Source organism: Eptatretus burgeri, chromosome 22 (genome assembly GCF_056783735.1).
Source record: "Eptatretus burgeri isolate ZD-2024b chromosome 22, Ebu_testis_v1, whole genome shotgun sequence".
Classification (NCBI taxonomy): domain Eukaryota; kingdom Metazoa; phylum Chordata; class Myxini; order Myxiniformes; family Myxinidae; genus Eptatretus; species Eptatretus burgeri.
In genome coordinates this window covers 1,116,117-1,135,157 of record NC_140982.1, presented here as the reverse complement: position 1 = coordinate 1,135,157, position 19,041 = coordinate 1,116,117, and the positions used below count along the sequence as shown (strand labels likewise).

Below are 19,041 nucleotides of genomic sequence, written 5' to 3'. Positions count from 1 at the left end.
CAGAAAGACCACCGACCAACCTGCGGTGATTGAGTGAGAGGCCCAAAGACTCAGCTTCATTGCGGGAGATGCCGATGATCTTAAATGCCCTGGTTTCGACAGCGTGAAGCCGAGAAAGGTGGGAGGCAGGAGCACCAGCCCAGAGGGGAGAGCAGTACTGCATCAGGCTACGGATAAAAGCTTTGCAAGTGGTCAGGAGCTCAAGAGGGCCGAGGAAGGACTTTGCACGACGGAGGATTCCCAGTCGGCGACTGGCTTTGGAGGCCAGGTTTGAAATGTGGCTTTCCCAGGAAAGGTCATGGCAGATAGTGAGACCCAGAAGCTTGAAAGAAAGTATTTCTTCCAGAGGATTGTTGAGAAAGTGGATGGGGGGTTTTCTAAACGGTCCTTTCGAAGAGACATAGTGAGAGTGTGAGATTTGTCCGGATTGAAAGACATGTTCCACGTGTTGGACCAGTTTGTGGTTTTCCCCAGATCTGCAGTGAGCGAAGAATCTGCTGCTTGCCGGTCTGAGGGATGACAGATGGTACGGCAGAGGGTGGAGTCATCAGCAAAGAGATAAAGAGGATTTTCCAGAGTTGGAGAATAAAATTTATTGTGAAATAAAACCATCCTCGAAAACTGCAAGTTCTGACAAACCAACTTATCCACAGCCTGCATTATTTATTGTGTGCTGTTGCATTATTTATTTTTTTGGTTTTAAGAAATATTAAAAATGTCAAATAATATAATTACTTTTACATAATGTGTTTGTTGAAAGCTCTACCGATTGGTGTTTGTCACAGTAATGTTGAAACGACGGGTAAGCTCAGAGTTGTGAGCAGTGGGTAAGTGTTGAGTCATGTCGATATTCACAGTAAGCCTTCGTGGATGTTTAAAACTTCTTGTGCTTTTCCTGAAAAGCAGGTCGTGGAGGGTACAACAATTTAGGTCAACATCCCAGCCAATGATAAAATTTTCACACACCATCCAGGCTGCAGTTTACAGCAGCCAAACAATAGCAGCACAAATAAATGAATAAGTACGGTAATAAAGTTCAATAAAAAAGAATTTTTAAAATATATTTGTAAGAATTTAATCAATGAAAGGTCATTGATTGCAAATGGAAGTTCGAAATGGTCACAAGGGAAAAGGTCAGAAAATGTGTCAAGGGTTTGAAGGTGTAAAGGTATAAATGTCGACAGGTGAATAGGTCTGAAGGGGTATAAAGTGTCAAAAGGGTCTTAAAAGATCTAAGGGCCCCAAAGGATGGAATTGAAGGTCCCAAGGATCTGAATTGTCTGAAGGGTTTTAAAAACGTTGAAAAAGTGTCTTGAGGGTCAAAGTTGTGGAAACGGTACGAAAAGGTCTGAAAGTCTGAAGGTCCTTCTCAATGGTCGAAACAATGTGAAGGTCGAAAGGGGTCAAAGGTGTCCAAACGGTCTTTAAAAAGTCTGCAATGGTATTCAAGGGTTTGGGTTTTTTTTAGGGATCTGGAGGGTCTGAAGGTATAAAAGGTACGGGTCCAGTAATACGTCATACCTATTTGCAGCACTCACCCCACTGTCAGAAGTTGAAGAATCAGAAGAATCCCAAGTATCATCATCAACAACAGAATCATCCTCATCACGATCATCATTGGTATCGATAACATCGAAAGAATCATTATCCTCATCTTCATCATCTGTATGCTTATCATCGAAGTCATCATCCTCTTCCTCCTTCAAAGTGGAAATTGAAATTGGTTTAGTTCCAAAAACAATAAAAACAATGCAATAAATGTTGGGGATTTTTTGTGCACATCGTGCGAAGATTCACGGAAGAGCGAGAACAGAGAATGGATCAGGACGTGACGTAACAAAAGGAACAGGAGGAGGAGAAGGGGGAAAGAGATCTCTAACAAGGGTGAAACCACGAACGACCACTCCACGATCCTTTACTTGTGACCATAAACTCTCGGTGTTTAAAATACACTCGAGTGTGCGCTGCTGAAGCTATCCAGGCGGGAAGTGAAGCGGTACACTTGGGCTCATGATGTTTAACGCCTTGATGCATTCATCGGTTCGGAAGGGCCATGTTTTGGTTTATTGTTACGCCCGACCGCAAACCCACCTCCTGGTTGGCGAGGCGGTAAAGAAGAGGAAATGTTCTCGTGCGGCAGATATACCTTGAGATATTTGATGTCAATCTCGAGTTTGTTCTGCTGCAACACCTGCTCAGGTATCCTCGGTGGCTCAGGCGTTTGGCCCTTCCTCATGACAGGCTCCTTGCACTTTTTCAGCAAAGCTTGAGCCTTTTGTTCACAGTAAGCCTTCAAGGATGCTTCAATCTTGAACCTTTCCTGAAAAGCAGGTCATGTTGGGTACACAGTTTAGTTCAACATCCCAGCAAATGATCAAACTTTCACCAAACCATGAAATCTAGCAGCCTGAAACTTTGCATCCGCATGAAGAAAACTCCAAAGAAGTGCGAGAGTGTAAATTGGGTGTTTAGGTTAATTAAAACACTCGTTTTGAGGATAATTAACGGCCTCATTTAATTATATCCTTCATCAGACGCATCCTCGGCACCTCGCTCTCTGGGGTCTTGAGGCGCTTCCTGGGTAACCTCACTGGGGTCTGAAGCCGCCACGTTTTTTGGCCTGCTCAACCATGCCTTGACTTGGAACAGGCCGCAACGATTTCTTTACGATTAAGTTTTTTCTCTCTCTTTCCTCACCCATGTTACCGAATGCCTGTTCATCGGAGCTTTGAATCGCTGTATAAATCGCGTTTGTAAGTACTCTAGTTTTCACAACCGAAGCTTGAAATCTGATAATTTAAAGAAATAACGAGTCTTATAACGAAGCCGAGACACCTATTTGTTTTCCGAAAGCAAGGCTATGTTGCCTTCTTGTCCATACATATACAAGAAAATGTGAAATTTCCAAAGCATTAAACTGATCTTTTTCTACTCTTTGGAGAATTATATTGAGTGAACAAAAAATTTAGGAACGTGCCAAAATTAACCAGCTTCGTTGAGCTCTCTGATTTAATGCATTCACTGCCAGACGTCGTGCCCTGTCCCTCGAGGGACTGACTGCCTGTCCATAGCATTTGCCAGATTTGTGTCTATATTTTCGGAGGTTTCGCGAGGTGCTCTGCAGGGAATAAAAGCAAATCTGGTTAAAAAAAAAAACGTTTTAAAAAAGGTTATAACGTTTGCACGAACCCTGAACCGATGCACCACGTGATGCGTGAAAAGACGAGCAGGCAACATGGCGGATTTATAGATTCATTTTATTTCATTACCTGCTGCGTGCGCGGTGAACACCGGCTTTAAATTGAAAGTGATCCTTTATGGTATGCAGTCGGCTGTGTTATGCGATGCTAACCGTTCCTTATCAACCATTGAATTGGATGCTTAAGCCACTTGCCGAGCGCCCATTGGTGATAGAGGTATCGCGCGACATCATTCTAAGCAAGTGGTTCATCTTCCATCACCCTGAGCGAGTGGTTCATACTCCGTCACCCTGAGTGAGTGGTTCGTCCTCCGTCACCCTGAATGAGTGGTTCATACTCCGTCACCCTGAGTGAGTGGTTCGTCCTCCGTCACCCTGAGTGAGTGGTTCGTCCTCCGTCACCCTGAATGAGTGGTTCATGCTCCATCCACCTGAGTGAGTGGTTCGTCCTCCGTCACCCTGAGCGAGTGGTTCGTCCTCCGTCACCCTGAGCGAGTGGTTCGTACTCTGTCATTTTGAGTGAATGGTTCATGCTCCATCACCCTGAGTGAGTGGTTTGTGCTCTGTCAATCCCGAGCGAATGGTTCCTTCAACCACCCCTCCTCGCTCCCCCTCCCTCTCTACTTTCCCCTCCACCTCTTCACTCACCCTGCTCTCTCCCCACCCCTCCCTCCTCTCCCCCCTCTTTTTCTCTCTCCCCCTTTAGTATCCCCATCAACGAAGCGACGGGCGGTATTTGCTCGTTAACAATGAAAGTGAACAACACAATACACAGATCACCTTGTTTTCTTCCGAAAGCTCTTCCCACAAGCGCGTAACCAGTTGCGTCAGTTCCCGCTCAGGCATGTCCGGATGTTTATGACGAAGCTCCTTTTTCTTCTCTTCAAAGAAAGGAAACATGGCCAAAATTGGCCTCTGAGGCCGCTCTGCCGCTGCCACGACCTGTGGTGCAGGTATACAGTCGTCTCAGGTGACTGCATAATATAAAGCAGTGAAAACAAGACAAGATGTCAACACGACAACAATAACATTGTTCCACAAGACACTTCATCAATGATGTCCCCTCAGAACGCGGAATTTTTTAACTTTCTGGGAATTGGAATTCCAGATGAGGTGTTGTCGGGAATTCCACATCCATCATTCCATCGGGAAGTCCACATACATCATCGGGAAGTCCAGATCCATCCCATGGAAGTCCACATCCATCATCTGGCAGTCCACACCCATCATCAGGAAGTCCACATCCATCATCTGGCAGTCCACATCCATCATCAGGTAGTCCACATCCATCCGTGGGCATTCCACCTCCATGAGGCTCTTCTTTCCATTTCTTGAATCCAAAACAAGGAAAAACAAGGTAATCAGACACAGGTGGAGGCCAATCAGCCCATCATGCTGGCGTCACAATATAGACAACGGAAGTGAAATATAGACAAACTCAGGGGAACCCCTGTGGAAGGCTCCCCTGGCGAGATGCGACCATCAAGCAGGATCTCCTTCCAAAAAAAACAAGGAAGTACAGTAATACCTCGCCATACGCTGTTTCTAAACACGCTTGTTAAAGATTTTACGCTCTTATACATTATGACTCCCTTAGACAATCCGCTCACTGGCTTCAGACATACACCAATGTGTTCTACCCGGTGTTTCACAACAATCGGTCCGGACATACCCTTGTCCATGACGCCTCCTTAATGGTCTGTAAAAGCTTTAATTGCTTTCACTCTTTCAGGTTAAAAATAAATCACTCGGGTTTTATGTTAAATTAATGTAATGTGAGTGAGCAGCTCCACTCGAGCATTCCATTCCACTCCAGCATTCCATTTACATTCCACTCCAGCAGCACCGCTCTCAAGTATTCCGTTTCACCTGACTTATTGGCGCATAGTGTATGTTTGCATTTTAGCAGGGATATACCGACGTTGCTCTCGGGGGGGGGGGGGGGGGGAACTGAGAAGTGGGAAAAGTAGGAGTGCCGGCAGGGATGAGAATGGGGCAGATGGATCGGGGACAGGAGAACCAAATATGCTGTATGTATATATATGTATATATGTTATATCCTGTTTATAACATTATTCTTACAAGTGCACGCCCGTACGTGCATGGCCGTACGTGAAAAAAAAAGAATTATGACGTCATAGCACCGTGTCATGTCATTGGTTTGGTAAATAAATGGCCATAACTTGGGAACCACTTGTCCGATTAATATAAAACCTTGAAAAGGCACATCCACAGGGCCCCAGCGTCAATTGTGACGTCATATCAAACGAAGAAGAGTTGTGACGTCATAGCACCGTGTCCTGTCATTGCTTTGGTAAATAAATGGCCATAACTTGGGAACCACTTGTCCGATTAATATCAAACCTTGAAAAGGCACATCCACAGGGCACCAGCAATATACCTGGCAAGTTTCAATTAGATCGGACCAGTGGTTGTCGAGAAGCAGCGGTCACAGACAGACACACAGAGATTGCTGGAATTATAGATAGATTAAGTCTTTCTCACCTGAGAACTTGAAGAGGTTCCATCTGATCTGCTTGGAAGTCAGCGAACATCACTGCATTACAAATCAAAGGGATGGACACATGACCATACCGATAACACCAGGAATGTCCTTCGAGAGCAATCCTGCGGATAGAAGTGATTTCAATGAGCAGGTAAACTGGTCGTGAGTCAACACCGAGATTATGAGGACACCATGGGGGGACAACACTCACCTTTGAGTTTGATTCCCAACCCGACGACAAAGCGAGTTTGCTTCGTCAGGAGTAGGAGCCAGGCTAAATAAGTTTGCTGACGAAGCCAGGAGCAAGACATCCTCCCACTCACAGCCACTCTTTGCTTCCTACCACTAAGCCAGTTTGCAATCAAATTAGCTACCTGACCAGCCACTCCACAAGCCCTCACCTTGGAAAACAATCTCCGATGTGGTACATTATCAAATGGCTTCTTAAAGTCCAGTTATACTGCAACCACTGCCTTTCCCTCATCCACCCAATCAGACACTGCTTCATGGAACTCTAAAAGATTTGTTAAACACGAACTACCTTTGGTAAACAGTTGTTATTCAACAACTGTTTTGAGAAAACTTTAACTTTCAAAACTTGAACAACTTTTTAATGAACTGTTATTGCATAACTTTAACTTTCAAAACTAACTTTTTAATGAACTGTTATTCCACAACTTTAACTTTCAAAACTTTAATAACTTTTTTAATGAACTGCAACCGGTCCAGACGGCATCAGCCCACGTGTCCTCAAAGCCTGCTCTTCTGCTCTTGCTCGCACTCTCTCCATTCCATTCACCCTCTCATTTGCTCAGAGTCATCTGCCATATGCTTGGAAATCAGCAAACATCACTGCCCTGCACAAAAACAGATCCCTGCAACTACAGATCAATCAGCCTTCTCCCAATCATCAGCAAGGTTATGGAATCCATCATCGCTTCAGACATTAAAGAGCAGGTTGCGGGTCACCAAACATGTTCTGAAAATGTATCAATATGATTATATGTACATTAAATAGTTCGATGCAAACTATTGTGGTTGCCTAACGATTGGGAAGATTAATGAAATTTAACTCCGAAGTTGTTATTTCTCGAGGCCGTTGAAAAAAACAGCCGCGTGCCCATATATGGATGGTGACGTCACGTTCTCCAAAACAAAGCGGAAGCTCACTCGCTCAGTGAAGAAGTGTCCAGTTGAGCGGGCCGTTCTTTCGCTTTTTTGAGCTTGAAACTGTCTTTGTTGTCCTTTTTTATTTTGAATTATTGTAGAACAAAGTTATTTGGATATTTGTGCATCATGCCTCGTACGTGTGTCGTCATGTTTTGCGAAAATGGCTGGAAAACGGGTAATCGCTCCCACCAATTCCCGAAGGAATCAAACATTCGCTGGCAGTGGATAAGATTTGTACAAACAAAACGGGCGAATTTTCCTTGCCTTTTGAACTTTCAAACAATATCATTGTGGAAAAAGCGCTGCGGCCTAACATCTAGTCAAGGCGCCCAAGGCTCCTGCGCGCCATCGAACATAAACCTGACACAATATCGGAATTTTACAAACTTCACAACTACCGAGTGTTAAGCATCCTAAGCGACTGCAAAAAACAGAACTTGAATTGACTTTAAAACGAACCCGCAACGTCGATCGAAGCAAAAATCTCAATTCACCACAGGAATTCACGGCATTATTTAAAATTATTTTGTCAAAGTCATAAAACCGTAATATTCAGCCGTCCACGAACAATCTTTACATAATCCGACAGCTTAACAAGTCAGGCATGTGATGATAACCTTTATTGGGATGAAAAATGATTTTTAAAACCTCATCTTTGTGGAAAAAGCGCCGCGGCCTAGATCTAGCCAAGGCGCCCGCGGCCATACGCACCAGGCGCCGTCAACTTGAAACATTCATAGCTCGACGAATAAAAGCTCAAATTGCACCAAACTTACCTTATTCTTGCGAGCTTACGTTTCTTGTTACTGGGTGAACAATCCAATGCTTGGCGAATTCTGCTTCACAATGATAGGAAGAGCCGACATCGAAGGATCAAAAAGCGACGTCGCTCTTGAGTCTTGACGCTTGGCCGCCACAAGCCAGTTATCCCTGCGGTAACTTTTCTGACACCTGTTGCTTAAAACCCAGAAAGTCAAAAGGATCGCGAGGCCACGCTTTCACGGTCTGTATTCGTACTGGCAGTCTGAGCTGGCAGTCAGTCCTGCCACTTGAATACGAAATAGGCCGTTTTCTGGCACTTGCAAGTGGCTGAAATTTATATGGCTCAGGGCCAGAAACTCCATAGTATAAATTCCCATCATCCTCCGACTCGTCCTCGGCAATATGGGAATGAAAACACTCAATTTCATCGCCGCTGAAATCACTCTCTGATTCGCATCTCGCCATTGTTTATACGCTGTTTCCGAATGTTCACGAAGGTTTCGGAGAACGTGACGTCATAGCATCTTCGGTAACTTCCGGACTGTTTTTCGATCACTGACAAAAGTTTTGACTTAAAAGTTAATTTTATCATATTTTGAGTTTCAAATGTAAGAAAATAATTGCCGAACGATTATTAATGTGCTTCGAATCACGAATCACAACCTTCGAATCACGCGGTCATCAGCGACCCAAAACCTGCTCTTTAAATCCTTCCTCTTCTCCAATGGCTTGATTTCTGATCATCAATTTGGTTTCAGACCAGGTCACTCTACCCTGGATATGCTGCTTCTGCTCTCCCAACAATGGATGGAAGTCCTCAATGCCAGACAGGAAATCCGAGCCGTATCCCTGGACATTTCACGTGCTTTTGACACGGTCTGGCACCCTGCCCTGCTCACCAAACTCTCTTCCTATGGTATCGAAGGCCATCTCCACTCATGGCTCGCAGACCTCTCCTGTCGCAGTCACCGTGTGGCCCTAAATGGAGTTCTTTCATCCCCTCTTCCTGTCCAGACTGGAGTTCCTCAAGGTAGCGTTCTCGGCTCTGTTCTTTTTCTGGTTTTCACCAATGATCTTTCCGACTCTCTGGAAAATCCTCTTTATCACTTTGCTGATGACTCCACCCTCTGCCGTACCATCAGTCATCCCTCAGACCGGCAAGCAGCAGCTTCTTCGCTCACTGCAGATCTGGATAAAATCACAATCTGGTCCAACACGTGGAACATGTCTTTCAATCCGGACAAATCTCACACTATCACTATGTCTCTTCGAAAGGACCGTTTAGAAACCCCCCCATCCACTTTCTCAACAATCCTCTGGAAGAAGTCCTTTCTTTCAAGCTTCTGGGTCTCACTATCTGCCATGACCTTTCCTGGGAAAGCCACATTTCAAACCTCGCCTCCAAAGCCAGTCGCCGACTGGGAATCCTCCGTCGTGCAAAGTCCTTCCTCAGCCCACCTGAGCTCCTGACCACTTACAAAGCTTTTGTCCACAGCCTGATGGAGTACTGCTCTCCCCTCTGGGCTGGTGCTCCTGCCTCCCACCTTTCTCGGCTTCACGCTGTAGAAACCAAGGCATTTCGGATCATTGGCATCTCCCGCAATGAGGCTGAGTCTTTGGGCCTCTCACTCAATCACCGCAGGTTGGTCAGTGGTCTTTGTCTTCTACCGTCTCCTCTCCAGCTTCGCACCCCCTGCTCTCTCTGTGAATTGTCCCCACCACATTTCCGCAGGGCGCTCAAGGTCCGCCAACAAACGCCTTCTGGTAAAACTACCAAAATCACGAATCACTGCTCACCTTCACTCTTTCATTCCTCTTTTTTCCCGCCTTTGGAAAAAACTCCCTCACTCTGTTCATTCCCATTCTTCCCTCCAAGCCTTCAAAACAGCTGTTCACCACCACCTCTTATCACCCCCCATCCAAATCTTCGATCTTTTCTACCCCCGATAATCCACCCAAGCCCACCTCCTTCAAATTCCCTTCGTTCCTTCCTGAAAGTCCCTGTAATGTCCATCTTCTATTCCCCATGTTCCCCGTCCCACCCCTCTCCCTGCCACAGATCTCCTAATGTCTCTGTTCCCCACTGTTTTGTCCTTCCCACTCCCTCCCCTCTTGTCTCATGCCCCCCTTGCTGTGCGTTTTGTGTTAGCTCTAATTCAAGCTTCGTCAAGGTATACAAAAAAAACCCCCATGCTGACGACCTTTAATTAGTTTGTATTTGTTTAAATGGTTCCTCATCCGGTCTTTAATTAATGTCTTCAACACCTTTCCCACAACTGAGGTTAAACGAGCAGGTCTATAGTTTCCCAATTATTCTCTGGATCCTTTATTAAATAATGGTGTTACATTTGCTCCTCTCCAATCCTCCGGTACCCGTCCTAACTCCGATGAGCTATTGAAAATATCCATTAACAACTCGCTTACCTGCTCAGCCACCTCCATCAATACTCTCGAGTGCATATTATCTGGACTCGGAGCCTTATCTACTCTTCGATTACCTCGTTGTTCCTTTACTTCCTCCACTCCAACCTGGATCTTCTCTAAAAGCCCTTCCTCACCTCCTCGATAGATACTCTCAGCTATTGGCAATTCTCCTGACTGTTATGTAAAATTTGAAAAATACCAGTTTAATAAGCCTGCCATCTCACCTTCATCACTCACCACTCTCCCGGTGCTCTTCCTCATTGAGCCCACACTGGTCCTATCCTGTTCTTTTCCGCTGATATGCTTAAAGAAAGCCTTGCTATTATGTTTAATATTCTTAGCCCATGTCCTTCTCATCCTCTCTTTTCGCTTGTCGAGTTATTTTCTTCACTTGCCTCTGTTTACTCCGATGGTGATATCAATCTAACCCCATTCCTGATATGTTAAACCTCATAAATACCTTCTGCTTCTCCAAAATAGTATTCCTGATCTCACTGCTCAACCACCCTGGTCTCTTTATGCTTCTAGTTTCACACCTCATTGGAATGTACGTCCTCTACACTCCACACATTTGATAAGTTAAGCTCGCCTTCAATATCCGAAATGGTGATGACACTGTGTTTCAAGATAAGAAATCCTGAGAGCTCAAGAGTCCTTGCCTGCGGTCTTTCCAGGCATAAGGTCTTCACGGACCCATTAGTCATGGAGAAGAACTCGCTCCACAACGTGGAACATGCGGTGATGTGCTTTTTTGGAGTCGAAGGTCAGCAATTGCTGGAACATGAGGATGACCTTGATGAGAATAGAGATTCTGACATGATCACCGTCGACCCAGGAGAGGGAAGGAGGAAGGTTGTCATCTGATCAGATCCACCATATTGAATCATTGTCTCATCAAAAGTTGTTAATTGGCAATTCGTGCGGTTCATGTCCAGGGATGGCAGGATTGACTCGAGGTCTGAGCTCTCCAGCTTGGGTTCGAATCCCAACGGCTATAAACTACCACCCTGGTGTTAGGCACTCACCCTCGGATAGACATGAAGCCGGAGGACCTGTCTGCCGGCATTGGTAGTTGGTGGTCGTTAACGATCACACGGTGTCTTTCCTGAGGTATCGCCAAACCCGAAAGTCTAAACGAAACATCAATTCCTTCCAAAATCATCTTCGGTGGAACGTCAGGCCTGGCCAGCCGGTTCGTGAACGGCTTGGGCCAAAAAGGTTCCCCGTCCGATTCCACAAGGTGGTGGAAATATATACTCGTCCGTGTCTCGTGTTCTCTTTTTACGTTTGTTTCCAGTAAAATGTTTCAGTGGTCTTCACAAACCGGTTTCACTAAAACTCTTTTACTCTCTCACTGCTCAGGCGTCTCGGCGTGACGTCACAATCCACTGATCTCTACGACTGGATTGGTCACGTCCACAGCGATTGTATCCGGAGGAGTGAAGTCACCGGAAGTTCACTTTCCGCCATCTTGTCTCCGCCAAAATATCACTGCAGCGAATACGAAAACAGCAGACTGGCAGGAAGAAATCTCCAAATGCAAGCAATAAACTTTGCATGAACACGGTGATTAAACGCAGGTGGTGACCTTTCGGCCCATCATACCTGCACCACATCAACACAAGAAAGTTCCGGACTTTTTTTTTCCAACTTCCAGAGGAGAGGGCATGTCTTGGGTAAAAAAAATATAAAAACATCAACCACAAAACACCCCTTGACAAGACCCACCCCCATCAACAACACTCTGCAGACATGCACACAATCATCCATCAATGCTCAAACTTGCAAAAAGACCTGACAACATCCCTCTACCCCTCTCTCTGTCTATCGAGTGCAGCCTGTGGCTGCTGGTTGCATCATTGGTTGGGATGTGGCTCTGCCGCTGATGCAGTGTCCCCCTTACCAGTACACTGGTCCTCATTTTGCCGACCAAGGAAGGGTGACAGGCTGAGTCAACGTCCTGGTGTATCTTAATTCAGCGGCCAACGGGACTTGAACTCAGGACGCTGGGACCCCAAGCCGCCACCCGAACCACTGAGCCAATAGCAGGCTTTTTCATCTCCCCCTCAATCTCCATAACTTCCAGGTTCCTCTCTAATTCCAATTTAAACCATCTACTGTTTCTGTCACCAATTCCTTTCCAGGGAGACCGTTCCATGCATTAACTACTCTTTGAGTGAAAGACCCCGACCTCACTACCTTCTTAACTCGACTCTTCTTTACTCTCAAGAAATGCCCCTGGTGCGATCACTGTGTCTACTCTGCTGAATAATTCTTCTGCACTTATTTTGTCGATGCCCTTCAATACCTTAAACATCTCAATCATATCGCCTCGTATCCTCTTTCTTTCTATGACATAAAGCCCTGTCTCCTTCAACCGCTCCACAGCTGAGTCGAGTGAGGCCCCGAATCAATCTGTTCGCCCTGCGTTGACCCCTTCGACATGGCAGCGACGTCCTTCCTGAGTTGTGGTGACCAAAACTGCACACAATATTCTAGATGTGGCCCTCACGAAATTCCTGGGCTATGTTAACAACTCTTTTGATGTATAATTGATCCCCCTCCAAATACAACTGAAAACCAGATTTGCCCCACATTTTGCTGCCTGACACTGTGTGCCTGCTTTCCTCCCATATCTCTTACCGCCCAGAGATCCTTCCCCCATGTGACACACTCCAACATGACCCCTTGTATCCTGTAATCTCTATTTATATTGTTCTTCGGAAGAACTTCTTCCCCATCCCCAACACCTTACACTTGCTCAGGTTAAATTACATTCTCCAAACTTTTGCCCAATCTATGAGAGTATCAACACTTTCCTGAATCTGATCACCACCCCCTCTGCGATCCACCTTCCCTCCAAGCTTTGTGTCATCTGCAAATTTGGAAAACCTCTTCACCCCTCTCTCCAAATCATTGATGTAAATAATTAATAGTCATGGTCCGAGTCCTGATCCCTGAGTACATATAAAGTTGACAACATTAAGAGAAGAAAGAGAGGTGGGATGGAAGGGATCCATGGTGCAAGGGAGGGAAGTGACTGAGTAGAGGGGGAGAGTCTGATGTTGGGGGGGGGTCCTTCCCCCACTCCTCCAAATGGTGGGGGAATGTTGATTTAACCTGAAGTTTGTACATTCTAAAACATTCTTGTGTGCAAAATGAAAGCAGTCTAATCATCTTCTTCATTTATTGATGTAATTTTTCAGTTTTTAACACGTAACTCCTGAATATGTTTTGAACTTTACATTGTTTTCCGATCCAACCCTGTGCCGGGCCTCATCATATGTATTGATCTCCTACTTGCAATTGCCAAGGAGCTTCAAGGGAATTTTTCGGAATTCGATCGAATAATAGGAACAGTAATTTACTTCAAAATCCATTAAAATATTCGACAGAAGTTGAAATATTATTTGAAGAAATATATTTCACAAAATCGGCCGGGCCCGGTTCAACGTTGCTTGTGACAACAGTTCGCCTCTTTTGGGGGAGACAAGATGGCGGAAAGTGCACTTCCGGTGAATTCACGCACGAGCAGCCGTGACCAATCCGGTAGTCGAGATCAGTGTCACATTCCCACGGAAATCAAATTTTCACAAATATCGATGAAAACTCGCGGATGATGAAAATGTCGAAATCTTTTCACTAAAGCTTTTTAACGTTGATCAAAAAAAGAAAATCGTACAAATTAAAATAAGGATAAAAATATTATTATTAATGACGCAGTGAAGTGATTCGGGTTGTGAAACAGATACCTGTGTGTTGCAAGTGGATCCGAGGAGAAGAATTCCTTCCGTTCCTCCACGTTTCAACCAATCAAAACGACGCATCACCTTTCCTCATTGGTCATTACCATCTGTCAGAGGTTCTCGCCGCCTCTCCACGACTTTGACCAATCAAAGCTCGCTCTGATCCAGAGCTTGTCAGAATGCAGCACAGCATCGCCGAACGTGATTGGTCCAATGGTATCACGTGCCGCCGAGGATTGGCGATGCAGCATGAGGTACATCACGAACATGATTGGTCCGGTCCTGTTTGTGCAGGAATCCTCGTGCATAACACCGCCCACACAACACACGTGGTGTCCTTTGACCAATCAGGAGCAGTGCAGTGTTGCAGTATCGTTTCCTTCAGCTCGATTGGTCTTGTCCTGCTCGTGATTTTTCGGTTTTTTTTTTTTTCGTTGTTGAATCTGTGATTATTTTTTTCGTTCTTGTTGAATCTGTGAGGAGATTATTTTTTCGTTATTGTTGTAAGTAAATTTCAACGACTAATGCATGACGAAACACTTGTTAATAATGGCTAATATTAAAGAGAATGATGGCAGAAGAAGAACTCTGCTTTCAGCGTTCGGTACGAAATGCCATGGTGGGCGGATATGACGTCTTTCACTCTTTCGTTCATGAGAGGGGAGCGTTTCTTGTTTTGTTTTTTTCCGTCAAGCAATAAATTAAATGGTTTTCACTTACATAACACATTAGTTTCACAAATTTCCATTGAAATACTCGGGTATTTCCGTCAATTGTCGCCATATCCCACTCGGTTTCGCACTGCCATCTCCCGGACGGCCGTCATTGGCTCACTTGAGGCACGTGGGGGGGGGGACGGGACACCGGGGATATGTCAAACTCGGTGTAATTGAATACAGCGCACGCGCTGTAATCAACAATTACGAGTAATTAAAGTCTCTTGAGTTCAAACTTTCCCACAGATGTGTTTGTGTGTGACGTGTTGATGGTGATTCATGAAGAGGAGCAGGTTGCCCGTGGCCGCACTGCATTCTGGGAGGGGAAGGTGTAATTTATCCGCGAGTCACGAGAGGGCGAGTTGTGTCTCCATCGTGAGGAAACGTGTGGACTGTGTGAACCCACGTGGTGCAATGAACACGTGTTCACTGAGCTCGTTCTTGGCATCAGATATAACAGGAGGGATGTGGGTGGGGTAGGGGGTGTGTGGGTGGGGTAAGGGGAAGTGTGGGTGGGGTAGGGGTGTGTGGGTGGGGTGGGGGTGTGTGGGTGGTTAGGGGGAAGTGTGGGTGGGGTAGGGGTGGGTGGGGTATGAGGATGTGGGTGGGGTAGGGATGGATATGGGTGGGGTAGGGGGGATGTGGGTGGGGTAGGGGTGTGTGGGTGGGGTGGGGGATGTGGGTGGGGTAGGGGGATGTGGGTGGGGTATGAGGGATGTGGGTGAGGTAGGGATGGATATGGGTGGGGTAGGGGGATGTGGGTGGGGTAGGGATGGATATGGGTGGGGTAGGGGGGATGTGGGTGGGGTAGGGATGGATATGGGTGGGGTAGGGGGATGTGGGTGGGGTAGGGGGATGTGGGTGGGGTAGGGATGGATATGGGTGGGGTAGGGGGATGTGGGTGGGGTGGGGGGATGTGGGTGGGGTAGGAGGGATGTGGGTGGGGTCGGGGGCATGCGCGTGGGGTAGGGAGGGATGTGGGTGGGGTAGGAGGGGATGTAGGTGGGGTAGGGGTGGCGGCAAAAATGTAAATGGCGTCTTCTGTCATGGATGGTGACGCACTGGGAGCAACAGCTCGCTTTTATTTCCACATCTGAGGCAATATAAATGCTCTAATGGCGGCGAGGTTCTCCGTTATAAACCGTTAGTTCGATGTGTGGACGACGGTAATGAAGATGAGTTTCCTTCACAAGGAACATCGTCACAAGAGGCCGTTCGGCCCAACAAGGCTGCGTTTGCTCGTGACCAACCTACGGTCGTTTGTCCGTGCTCCATCCTTTTTGTTTTAATAAAAAATGTTTGATTGTCAAGGAAGAAAACAACACGGACCGTTTTAAAAGCCTAAACACAGCGAGGACTCGAACCTCGGACCTTGCCGACTCTGAGCAGCTTTAACTATTACTCACCAAATGGGGTTTAAATTATTAAATGTTGTTCGGGTTCGAAAATACAGGGGGTGGGTGTGGAGTTGTGGTGTACGTGAGTTTTGGTGGTGGGTGTGGAGTTGTGATGTAGGTGAGTGTAGGTGGTGGGTGTGGAGTTGTGGTATACGTGAGCTCTGGTGGTGGGTGTGGAGTTGTGGTGCACGTGAGTGTAGGTGGTGGGTGTGGAGTTGTGGTGTACGTGAGTACAGGTGGTGGGTGTGGAGTTGTGGTGTACGTGAGTGTAGGTGGTGGGTGTGGAGTTGTGGTGTACGTGAGTTTTGGTGGTGGGTGTGGAGTTGTGATGTAGGTGAGTGTAGGTGGTGGGTGTGGAGTTGTGGTATACGTGAGCTCTGGTGGTGGGTGTGGTGTTGTGGTGTACATGAGTGCTGGTGGTGTGTGGGTGGTTGTAAACAGTGTATATAGTGGTGATGTGTGCATGGTGGTTTATCGGTGATGTGTGGATAGTGGTGTGTGTGTGTGTGTGTGGTTTGTGTGTGTGTGTGTGTGTGGTGTGTGTGTGTGTGTGTGTGTGTGTGTGTGTGTGTGTGTGTGTGTGTGTGTGTGTGTGTGTGTGGGTGTGACCGCTGTTTCTCGACAACCACTGGTCCGATCTAATTGAAACTTGCCAGGTATATTGCTGGGGTCCTGAGGATGTGCCTTTTTCAAGGTTTGATATTAATCGGAGAAGTGCTTCCCAAGTTATGGCCATTTATTCACCAAACCAATGACAAGACACGTTGTTCCGTCGGGAAGAGATCCTCAGCCACGTTCCCCATTACGAGTTACAACGTACGGACTTCCGGATAGTGATGACTTAGTGTATTCCAATAATTTCTCGATTTCTTATGCGCATTTATAGATAAACACAATGCCCCAATCCAGTCGTTTACGAGAGCGAAGGAACGGCCTGTGTGGTTGTTTGAAATTTTTTGGGGTTTTTTTTGCACGTACGGCCATGCACGTACGTTTTTTTTCTTTTTTTCTCTTCTCTTCTCTTTGTGTTTTTCCTTGCAATGATTGCGAAAAGGCAAAATACGTTGGTGCAAATTGAATAATTTTTTTTTGGTTTGCACGCATGGCCACGCACGTACGGGCACGCGAGAGCGAAGGAACGGCCTGTATGGTTGTTGTTTCTGGCAAGCGGTTTGAAAGTTTTATTATTTGAAAGTGTCGGTTTGAAAGTGTCCCTCGGTAAAATGTTCCAACTATCCTCCATCAGTCTCAATTACATCTCCTCAAACCACGAAGCCATGGCGATCGACAAGTCCTCTGACTTCGGCAACACCTGGCAGCCCTTTCAGTTCTACGCGACCGACTGCGTCGGGGTTTACGGACGTTCGAGTAAGACCACTGTGAGTGGAGGGAACGAGCGGGAAGTTCTTTGTCTAACACCTGGGAATGGAGTGATTAAGTTTGAGACGATGGACGGACGACCCTCGGTGATGAACTCCAACACCAGTTCCACCATGCAGGACTGGGTCTGTGCCACGGACATCTGTGCGGTCTTCCAACAGAGACAAGAGACCGCTGGGCCGATCCGGATCAAATGTTGCAGCAACGTTCCTCTCCTGACTCGTCACAGGAATTGCAAAGCTCGTTCCGGTCACGTGACTTTTGTAAATTTCTTCAAAAATCTTCTTCTCCAGACCCACCAATCAGAATGCCACCAAATCTGGGTTTCAACATTGGGACAGGGTCCTGAGGTTAAATTGTGGAGACCATGCTGATCACGTGACCGGATGTGTTTCAAAATGGCTGACTTAGTCAAATTTGGGGAAAATCGCATTAATTCCTTAAAAAAAAACCTTCTTCTCCAGACCCACCAGTGAGAATGTCACCAAAATTGGGTTACAACAGGCCAGGGCCAAGAAAAGCTCCGGGTCCAGTGGTCCTATTTTTGAATATCCGTACCCATTGGTCAGCCAGCTGCCAAACCCCACCCATATTTGTCTCTTGGCTCCAACCAGCATGGCACCGAGACCAAATAATATGGCCGCTATCTTGGTTTTCTGGTGGACGTCACACATCAGGCCTGTAGGCCTCTGCTGATTATACACTACCCAGGTTTGTTGCGTCAGATTTCCTTTTGCTTTTGTTTTTTTGTATGCCTTGTCGAGGCTCATATGAGAGCGAACACAGTACGCACAGCAAGGGGGCATGAGACAAGAGGGGTGGGAGTGGGAAGGACAAAACAGTGGGAACAGAGACATGAGGAGATCTGTGGAAGGGAGAGGGACGGGGCAGGGAACATGGGGATTACAAGATGCACATTACAGGGACTTTCAGGAAGAACAGCAGGGAATTTGAAGGAGGTGGGCTTGCGGTGGATTAACGGGGGTAGAAAAGATCAAGGATTTGGATGGGGGATGATAAGAGGTGGTGGTGAACAGCTGTTTTGAAGGCCTGGAGGGAAGAATGGGATTGAATAGAGTGAGGGACTTTATTCCAAATGCGGGAAAAAAGAGGAATGAAAGAGTGAAGGAAAGCAGTGATTCGTGATTTTAGTAGTTTTACCAGAAGGGGTTTGTTGGCGGAACTTGAGCTCCCTGAGGAAATGTGGTGGGGACAAATCGAAGAGAGCAGGGGGGCGAGACTGGAGAGGAGACGGTAGAAGACAGAAAGACCACCGACCTGCCTGGGGTGAGAGAGTGAGAGGCCCAAAGACTCAGCCTTATCGCAGGAGATACCAATGATCCGAAATGCCTTGGTTTCCACAGCATGAAGCTGAGAGAGGTGGGAGGCAGGAGCACCAGCCCAGAGGGGAGAGCAGTACTCCATCAGGCTGCGGACGAAAGTTTTGTAAGTGGTCAGGAGCTGAGGTGGGCCGAGGAAGGACTTTGCACGATGGAGGATTCCCAGTCGGCGACTGGATTTGGAGGCGAGGTTTGAAATGTGGTTTTCCCAAGAAAGGTCATGGTAGATAGTGAGACCCAAAAGTTTGAAAGAAAGTACTTCTTCCCGAGGATTGTTGAGAGAGTGGATGGGGGGTTTTTCTCAACGGTCCTTTCGGAGAGACATAGTGAGAGTGTGAGATTTGTCCGGATTGAAAGACATGTTCCACGTGTTGGACCAGTTTGTGATCTTGTCCAGATCT

The 19,041-nt window shown here is 46.5% G+C and overlaps 1 protein-coding gene across 3 annotated transcripts; it reads right to left on the bottom strand.

Moving 5' to 3' along the window:
* Window positions 1-578: 578 nt before the first annotated feature.
* LOC147008035 (nucleolar transcription factor 1-like) lies at window positions 579-14,111 on the bottom strand. 3 transcript variants are annotated; one of them, XM_085865724.1, is made up of 7 exons: window positions 13,814-14,111; window positions 5,705-5,827; window positions 4,362-4,529; window positions 3,980-4,141; window positions 2,147-2,320; window positions 1,539-1,700; window positions 579-895 (listed from the first exon to the last, which is right to left on the bottom strand). In XM_085865724.1, the coding sequence occupies exons 3-7, from the start codon at window positions 4,497-4,499 to the stop codon at window positions 875-877; spliced, it is 657 nt and encodes a 218-aa protein (XP_085721850.1). In that variant the 5' UTR covers window positions 4,500-4,529; window positions 5,705-5,827; window positions 13,814-14,111; the 3' UTR covers window positions 579-874. The 3 variants fall into 3 exon arrangements, with proteins under 3 accessions (XP_085721850.1, XP_085721849.1, XP_085721851.1); XM_085865723.1 differs by lacking the exon at window positions 13,814-14,111 and having other exon boundaries at window positions 5,705-6,935; XM_085865725.1 differs by lacking the exons at window positions 579-895; window positions 13,814-14,111 and having other exon boundaries at window positions 1,571-1,700; window positions 2,092-2,320; window positions 5,705-6,943.
* Window positions 14,112-19,041: the final 4,930 nt, after the last annotated feature.